The sequence below is a fragment of the Coenobita brevimanus genome, chromosome 7 (assembly GCF_032717465.1).
Source record: "Coenobita brevimanus isolate Jiangsu-jjx chromosome 7, ASM3271746v2, whole genome shotgun sequence".
Taxonomy (NCBI): domain Eukaryota; kingdom Metazoa; phylum Arthropoda; class Malacostraca; order Decapoda; family Coenobitidae; genus Coenobita; species Coenobita brevimanus.
This window is the reverse complement of record NC_136960.1, coordinates 37,253,853-37,263,852: the sequence shown is the minus strand read 5'-3', so window position 1 is coordinate 37,263,852 and position 10,000 is coordinate 37,253,853. Positions and strand designations below refer to the sequence as shown.

The 10,000-nt window shown below is 44.5% G+C and overlaps 1 protein-coding gene across 1 annotated transcript in view; it reads left to right on the top strand.

The window, feature by feature from the left end:
• Positions 1 to 5,349: 5,349 nt before the first annotated feature.
• The window catches only part of Hr39 (Nuclear hormone receptor FTZ-F1 beta), a 55,985-nt gene continuing 51,334 nt past the window's right edge, over positions 5,350 to 10,000 (top strand). Inside the window, exon 1 of the mRNA XM_080276079.1 lies at positions 5,350 to 6,169. Coding sequence (XP_080132205.1) covers positions 6,038 to 6,169 — 132 coding nt within the window. The 5' untranslated portion in view covers positions 5,350 to 6,037. The remainder of the gene's footprint in view (positions 6,170 to 10,000) is intronic.

Below are 10,000 nucleotides of genomic sequence, written 5' to 3'. Positions count from 1 at the left end.
GAAAATCACGTGGCCAAGGACAGGAGAGACAAGGTTAATTACGCGGAAAGCAGGTGTGTGTGTGTGTGTGTGTGTGTGTGTGTGTGTGTGTGTGTGTGTGTGTGTGTGTGTGCGTTTTTACGTCCATGCGTACATCCATTTATCTGTGTAAGTATATAGTGCTCCATGTGTACGGTATGCATGTATGTATGTATGTATGTATGTATATCTGTGTATGAATGTATGTTATGTGTGTATGTGTATGTATGTATGTATGTGCGTCCTTATATCGTACGTACATGTATACAGAATACCATACGTCTGTCTACACATACACACATGCATACATAACTACTTACATACAAACACGCACACATTCGCCACTACTACGTTTACATAACCTACATAACCAAAATACTTACATGAATCAAGACCATGTGTACTTAACCTACATACACTTAGATACGCACTTGGAGAGCTCTAAGGACGTACACACACACACACACACACACACACACACACACACACACACACACACACACACACATATTACTAAGAAACAGTAGGCTACACATGTGGGTTACTGCCTCACGCACATCCCCCCTCCTCTCTCTCTCTCTCTCTCTTTCTCTCACGCACACAAGGGAAAACCATTTTGCACATGGAGTCGCAGATTTCTTGGAAACAAACAAACACACACACACACACACACACACACACACACACACACACACACACACACACACACACACACACACACACACACACACACACACACACACACACACACACAGGCGCGCGCGCGCTTTTTTGTGAATTTAAGTAACAAACAGTGACCGATATTGTGAATCAGTTAATAATAATAACAATAATAATAATAATAATAACAACAACAACAACAACAACAATCATCATCATCATCATCATCATCATCATCATCATCATCATCATCATCATCATCATCATCATCATCATCATCATCATCATCATCATCATCATCATCATCATCATCATCATCATCATCATCATCATCATCATCATCATAATAAATCGACCAGTTAACATATACATACTCTTTTTATCGGGTAATGAAGCTCCCTGACACCTTTTCCTTAGCGATTTATTTTTGGATATGGCTGGTTAATATCCTTTAGTTCGGTATTTATGCAGAATATGGTGATGTTGGAAGGATTTATATAACACAGAAGAGGACAGTAAGGTGTAATGAGCTAAATAAATCGCATAGGAAAAGGTGTTAGGGAGCTTCCTTAACCGACGAGAAACACTGAAACTAAACACAACAATGAATCACTCTCTCTCTCTCTCTCTCTCTCTCTCTCTCTCTCTCTCTCTCTCTCTCTCTCTCTCGATTAAGAGATTTCTGGTCCTTTGCCTTACAATACTGTATTGAACTTAAATTGAGGTATCGTATATTAAGGTATCGTAAATAATATAGTAAATTGGGGTATCGTAAATTGAGGTATCGTAAATAATATCGTAAATTGGGGTATCGTAAATAATATCATAAATTGTGGTATCGTAAATAATATCGTAAATTGGGGTATCGTAAATTGAGGTATCGTAAATAATATCGTAAATTGAGGTATCATAAATTGGGGTATATCTTAAATGGGGGTATAACGTAAATAGGGACACTGTAAATTGGTCTATATATTGTAAATTGGTTTATCGTTCAACAAGTGGTATTAAAGTGGTGTATTGGGTATTAACTCTCTCTCTCTCTCTCTCTCTCTCTCTCTCTCTCTCCTCGACCTTCTACGTTCTTGGCTTCTATACCTGGGTCGTCCCTTAACCCCCCGCCCCCTCCTCCTCCTCCTTCCCCTCCCCCTCCTCCTTCCCCTCCCCCTCCCCCTCCACTCTCCCCTCCCCTTCCTCCATATCTTTTCTCTCTCCCTCTTCCCCTCTTTCCTTTTCCTCTCCTCTTTCCCTCCTCCTCCTCCTCTCCCCCTCTTCCCCCCTCCTCTTTCCCCTCCCCCTCTTTCTCTTCCCCTTCCCCCCACTCCTCTCCTCCCCTCTCTGTTCATTTCACCTCCACTCTTCTCCCTCTTCTTTCCCCCCCCCCTATCCACATCCCCTCCTCTCTTCCCCTCCCAACCTCCTGTCTCCCCCACTCTCTTCCTCCCACCCCTCTTCTTTCCTCTCACCCCTCTCTTCTTTCCTCTCACCCCTCTCTTCTTTCCTCTCACCCCTCTCTTCTTTCCTCTCACCCCTCTCTTCTTTCCTCTCACCCCTCTCTTCTTTCCTCTCTCCCCCTCTTCTTTCCTCTCTCCCCTCTCTTCTTTCCTCTCTCCCCTCTCTTCTTTCCTCTCTCCCCTCTCTTCTTTCCTCTCTCCCCCTCTTCTTTCCTCTCACCCCCCTCTTCTTTCCTCTCTCCCCTCTCTTCTTTCCTCTCTCCCCTCTTCCCTTTTTCCCTCTCCTCTCTTCCCTTTCTTCCCCTCTCGTCTATTCTCTTCTTCTCCTCTTCCTGCTCCTCTTCTTTCCCCTCTCCTCTCTTCCTTTTCCCCTCTCCCTCTCTTCTTCCCCCTCTCCTTTCCTCTTTTCTTTCTCCCTTCCCCTCTCCTCTTTCCCCTCCCCTCTCCTCTTTCCCCTCTCCTCTCTTCTCTTCTTTCCCCTCTCCTCTCCTCTCTGTTTTTCCTCTCTCTCTCTCTCTCTCTCTCTCTCTCTCTCTCTCTCTCTCTCTCTCCTCCTCCTCCTCCTCCTCCTCCTCCTCCTCCTCCTCCTCCCAAGAAATAAAGCACAAGTGATGTACATACGTAGGTGAGAGAGAGAAGGGGGGGCAAATACCCACCCGGTTAACAACAAAGCCATGTGATGCCCCCCTTATGCCCCCCTCCCCCCTCCCCTCTCTTCCCCCTCCCCCCTCTCTTCCCCCTCCCCTCTCTTCCCCCTCCCCTCTCTTCCCCCTCCCTCTCTTCCCCCTTCTCTTCCCCTTCCTCATCTCCCCTCCCCTCCCCCTTTCCTTCCCTCCCCCCCTTCCTCCCCCCTCCCCCTCCCACCATCACTACGCAATACCCTCTATATATATTCTCCTACCCCGCTATCTTTAATTCTCTCTCTCTCTCTCTCTCTCTCCATCCCTTCCCCTCTTTCAGTCTCTCTCTCTCTCTCTCTCTCTCTCTCTCTCTCTTTATAGTATTTTCTTCCATTTAGTCACATAATTATTTTTTGAATTGGTGTAAAATTTTCCTTTATACCAGGAATTATACCAGGAATCATACCGGGAATCATATCAGGAATTATACTAGGAATTATATCAGGAATTATATCAGGAATTATACCAGGAATCATACCAGGAATCATACCAGGAATTATACTAGGAATTATATCAGGAATTATACCAGGAATCATATCAGGAATTATACCAGGAATCATACCAGGAATTATACCAGGAATTATACTAGGAATTATACCAGGAATTACACCGGGAATTATACCAGGAATCATACCAGGAATTACACCGGAAATTATACCAGGAATCATACCAGGAATTACACCGGGAATTATACAGGGAATCATACCGGGAACCATACCAGGAATCATACCGGGAATTATACCAAGAATTATACCAGCTAAACTGCCTGGTGTATCGCCTTTAACCTTGACTGGTGGTATAACGCATCATCATGTACTCTCTCTCTCTCTCTCTCTCACACACACACACACACACACACACACACACACACACACATACATACACCTGTCCCTTCAACACACCTCTGCTGTTGCATCATCACTCTCTCTCTCTCTCTCTCTCTCTCTCTCTCTCTCTCTCTCTCTCTCTCTCTCTCTCTCTCTCTCTCTCTCTCTTCCAGTCTATCTCCTTTACAATTCATTGGCACTGCGTCATGTACCTCCCTCACCTCTTCTCTCTCTCTCTCTCTCTCTAAAACAGTTACCTTGAATGCCTTTTGCTTTATTTTTTCATACCTTCGTGTGTGCATATTATTGTTCACTTTGTAATTTTCCTACTTCCTTGATTTCCCTTGTGTGTGTGTGTGTGTGTGTGTGTGTGTGTGTATTTTTCGTTCGTATTTCGCAGTCCTTATAGGGTTTTGTTTGCTTTTTTTTTTGGGGGGGGAGGGGGCGATTTTGAAATTACGAGAGAGAGAGAGAGAGAGAGAGAGTCAAAACAATAATGGATACTTGATCAAATAAGCACGGAGAAATAATAATAATAATAATAATAATAATAATAATAATAATAACGTTCCCGCATAATCTCTTTTTCCGCAGCAGCAGTAATATAACTTGCCTGTCCACCCACCACGTCCAGAAATGTGGGCGGAGTGTTTTTGAATGCACCCCACCCCGCCCCGCCCAGCCGTCATGTCCCGAGCGTTGCTATTGGTGAACAGATGACGCAATACTGGAACGCGATTGGACGCCCACGATCACTGTGTTTTGGCGGGAAAGTGACGTTGGTTCAAGTTCCTGCTGGAGGGACCCTTTGAATTTTAGTGGAAGACAGAAACCCAGTTCAGATTATGCGCCCTTCAGCGTCACGGAAAGGCCGATGATCCGAGTGTTTTGGCGGGAATGTGACGTTGGTTGAAGTTCCAGCTGGAGGGACCGACCCTTTTTAAACCTGAATTTTAGTGGTTATAAAGACAGAAATCCAGTTTAGAATATGCGCGCTCCATCGCAGAAAGGGCGATGATCAGAGTGTTTTGGCGGGAAAGTGACGTTGATTGAAGTTCCAGCTCCAGGGATCTTTGTTAAACTTTGATTTTTGTGGTTATAAGGACGTTGATGGAACCAAGGTAGAGTTCCAGTGAAGAAAACATGGACGAGAGGAGTGTTTTGGTGGGAAAGTGATGCTGATTTGTAGCTAGATAAAACATTGAACTGAGGGAGGATTCTTGGTGTCCGCTCTGACGTTGAAGGAACTATACACAAAGTCCAGCAAAGAGGACATCCCCCAAGGCTTATAAGAGAAGTATGCCCTAGACGTAGAGGTAGAGGAAGCAGGAGAGTACTGTTGTAGGAATTAGTACTGAATAAGCATCTACCAACCAGCCAGCTACCCATTTTGTATACCTCTTCAACCCTGACCTGCAAATCGGACCAACAGCAATCTTTCTCATCCGACTCTGTGATGCCGTAACTGTGATCCCAAAACCCGCCAGTATATAAGTTCAGAGTATATCAAAGTTTTTTAAAATATACAGATATATATTTTAGTCCGCATACAGTGCCTTCCTGCGTATGTTATAAAGAGTTAGTTTATAATACCTACGTACCTGCCGCTGCGCTCACACCCGTCCTGTGTAACAAGTGTGTATACCGAAGCCCACCTATTGCAAGTCCTTTTGGCATTGTAAGATATTATTTCTGAGGAACTGACATACCTGACGCGTAGAAAAATAATCGAAGACGCTGTGTCTGAGAAAATACTTAGCCAGATTATAGAAAATATGTGATAAAGAATTGAGGAAAATTTACCTATCGAGATCCATAGTTGAAAAAAAGACAGACTTGAAAAATGTAATACTAATAAATAAAATAGTAATTAACTGAGGATACTTACATTATAAATCATATAGTAAGACAAAGACCTGAAGAAATCATATCAGTGAAAATACGTAAGTAGTTTATAAGAAAATCCTGAGAAATGATGAAGTTTTAAGATGAAGAAAAAAGTGTTCAAGAAGAATCGCTTACCGTAAAAGGATAAACAAAGGAAAAATAGTCAGAATAGAACTAGATGGTTATTGAAGAAGGACGTCAAATTGCACATAGATTAATCCACACATAGAAAACCAGAACAAAAACAAGCAATTATCCAAGAGCTCAAAACCAGTGCCAAAAAATAAAAAATAAAAATAATCCACTTAAAATGAAGAAATAAAATATCAATTGAAAGTCAAGAAAATAATAGAGAAAATTGCAAGAAAAAATCCATGAAATAAGAAAATCAGTAATAAGGTATTGCCAGAAATAAGGACAGTAAAACAGGATATTGTGAAAAGTAACTATTCTTCCCGACGCAACCCGACTTTGTTTTGTTTCTCGACCCTTCCCCTACCCCCTCACGTGCATGTGGGGGGCCGTGCAACCTCCCCGTGACCCCATGTGTGACGTCATGCTCTCGCGCGGGGGTCATGGAGGAGGTCAGGGCAGTTTCACGCTACAGAACCTCATCTTGGGGCAGCAGTTCGCATCCAAGCTGGTAAGAGTTGCGTTCGAAGCTTCACATTGTTTTGAGTGGGAGTTTGAGGCTTCATACTTTGCGGGGAGGTATCAAGAGTGAGTTCGGGGCTTCATACTTTGGAGGGGAGGTATCAGGAGTGAGTTAAAAGCTTCACACTTAAGGGGGGAGGTATCAGGAGTAAGTTCAGGGCTTCATACTTCTGAGGGGGAGGTATCAGGGGTGAGTTCGAAGCTTCATACTTTGAGGGGTATCAGGAGGGGTATTTATGCCTCTCCAGCTTAGTTTCCATGGTTTGGGGAGGTGGAAGGGAGCTCAGGCAGATTTTTATTTTCGCCTCTTGAGCTCTACTTCCAGGCAGATACAAAGCTCACTAAATTATTTTCACCCGATAAGCTTCTATGCAGGTACAAAGCTCACGATCACCTTTCATTTCGAGCGTTGTAATTCCCGTGACAGTACAGAGTGACAAGTTAATATTGAATTCTGAGTACAACTAAACAATTTTACTTCTGTTTATTTATTTATTTATTTTGGGTTATGTGTGCCCATTTAGCGTTGAATTGGTAAAAAACATGATGATTTAGCACTTTGTTTTGTGTAATTAAGATTCATGTGGCTATTAAAAAGACAGATAATGTAAAAGACAAGAAAATTTAGAGGTGTACCAAGCCAACTTCATCTCCAAGATAAAGGTGGCAGGAAATTTACTAAGACAGCGAGACTTAAATCCCTTATTATTATTGTTGTCGTAGTGAAGAGTAATATTTTGGTAGTACACAGGGCGTTAGAAATGTTAATGTGTAGTGTATGGTGTTACCTCTTATGACACACTGCCACATCACAACATCACACGCTTACAGCTTATTCTGCCACACCACACACTGTTATACCTCACTCTGGCACACCACACACCAGTCTGGCATACCACACACTGTCACACCTCACTCCGCCACACCACACACTGCCACACCTCACTCTCACACCACACATTGTCACACCTATTCTCCCACGCCACACACTGTCACATCTCACTGTCACACCTCACTCCGCCACACCTCACTCTGCTGCATAACACACTACCATGCCTCAGATTGCCACATAACACACTACCACACACACACAGGCACGACTTACACTGCCTCGCCGCAGACTGTCACACTACACACTGCCGCACTACATTCTGCCACACCTCACACCTATTCCTCACACTGCCACACCACAGACACAGCCTAGCACACCACACACTGCCACACCATGCACTTTAGCACCACATACTGCCCATCTACACACTGTCACACCATACATTACCACACCACACAATGCCACACCATACTACCACACCAAACACTGCCACACCATACTACCACACCAAACACTGCCACACTTCTCTCACCTCCCATTTCACAGTAACTTTCCTCACACCCTGTAGAGAAAGTCCTTGTCATGTGTCACGGTTTATACCTTTTTATTGTTAGTATTAATTTTCAGAATATAGTCACCTTTTTAGCGTTATTTTTTCTCTTAAGTTAGTGTTTAGGTTTCATTATGTTCACCTGACGAAGATTCCAAACTCGCACTGGGTCATTTGGAGAATAAATTTGATTAGTAACCAAGGAGACTCATTCCTACCTTGTAACCAAGACTTAGTCAAATTTCATGCAATCCTGCCCTTATATTCAGGTTGTGAGAGTGACCCTGTGTTGTCTGATGGAAAGAAGCCCTATAAATAAAATGCTATGGAAGTAGCCAAAAAAATGGACAATTAAAATATGAAAAAAAAAAAAAAAAAATGAAAACTGGAATACGTAAAAAAATGCAAGTCCCTCCCATGCAAGGTAAGTAATATGCTCGTCTGTTTACATGTGACGTCACAATCCCACGCGGGGTTTATTGACATGTGACGTCAGAGCCACCACGTGCGTTTGTTTACATCCGGCGGCGATACACGTGGGTTTGTTTACATGTGACGTCACCGCCTGTAAGGGAACATGGCGGAACCGATACAGGATAAGGAAGGTGATAATGATAACACAGGCAGTAGGGATGGTGAGTAGTAGAGTGGTAAATAATAATTGATAAGTGATAATGATATTTTTATAACTAGGCTCCTTTCATTTTAACTTGGCCAGGTTTTCGTCCCTTTGCAGCTTATTTGACGTAGCCCATACTTTCCACAGCACTTCTTCGTGACTAGCATATTCTAGTGGATATACAGTAAGTTATATGCAGGCTGTTAAAGGCTTTCTATCCCTTCCATAGCACTTCTTCGTGACTAGCATCATATCCTACTATTAATCGACTGTTACAGCTCAGCATTCAGGATGGAGTGATGCCACTTTTAGGCCAGCTTAAAGGTTCTACATCCATAGCACTTCTTCGTGACTAGCATCTTTTTTTAGTGTTAATCTAGTTCTGTCCTTCAGCATTCAAGATGGAGAGACGTCAGTTTTATGCCAAGATGAATGCTCTGCATCCCTTCCACAGCACTTCTTCGTGACTAGCGCTCATATTCTGTTGTCTGTCTGATTGACCTGTGCACCTGAGATGTATGGGGCAAGCAAAATGTGTTTGATTCGCGGCTGCTGGTTGGCCGCCGATGATGTCATTGAAGTAAATGCAGGCATGTATTGTAGTGCAACATGCTGACGTGGGTGTACACCGTGGGTGGATGTAGTGCAACATGCTGACGTGGGTGTACACCGTGGGTGGATGTAGTGCAACATGCTGACGTGGGTGTACACCGTGGGTGGATGTAGTGCAACATGCTGACGTGGGTGTAGACCGTGGGTGGATGTAGTGCAACATGCTGACGTGGGTTTACACCGTGGGTGGATGTAGTGCAACATGCGGACGTGGGTTTACACCGTGGGTGGATGTAGTGCAACATGCTGACGTGGGTGTACACCGTGGCTGGATGTAGTGCAACATGCTGACGTGGGTGTACACCGTGGCTGGATGTAGTGCAACATGCTGACGTGGGTGTACACCGTGGCTGGATGTAGTGCAACATGCTGACGTGGGTGTACACCGTGGCTGGATGTAGTGCAACATGCTGACGTGGGTGTACACCGTGGCTGGATGTAGTGCAACATGCTGACGTAAGTGTACACCATGGGTGGATGCGGTCCAACATGCTGACGTGGGTGTACACCGTGGCTGGATGTAGTGCAACATGCTGACGTGGGTGTACACCGTGGCTGGATGTAGTGCAACATGCTGACATGGGTGTACACCGTGGCTGGATGTAGTGCAACATGCTGACGTGGGTGTACACCGTGGCTGGATGTAGTGCAACATGCTGACGTAAGTGTACACCATGGGTGGATGCGGTGCAACATGCGGACGTGGGTGTACACCGTGGGTGGATAATTTACTTCAGACGTCACTCATCGTTTTATGAAACTCTAATCACCTGTAATCAATTTATTTGAGAGCTGTAAACTTTTAAAGGTCATTTTAACCTCTTTAGCTCCTGAAATTATTCCATATTAAAACTGGCAGCTTATATTGCAGGCAGTTTACAGATATTAAATTGTAGGTGTTAAAAAAAAAAGAAGAACTGTATTTATATTGCAGGCAGTTTACAAATATAAATATGTAGGTGTTAAAAGAAGAAGAGCTGTGTTTTCACATCCTTGGCGGCCACACAGCAGGCACGAACCAATCCCACCCAACCCGCCCCACACACCCCAGCAGCACCCGCCCCACACACCCCAGCAGCACCCGCCCCACACACCCCAGCAGCACCCGCCCCACACACCCCAGCTGCACCCGCCCCACACACCCCAGCAGCACCCGCCCCACACACCCCAGCTGCACCCGCCCCACACACCCCAGCAGCACCCGCCC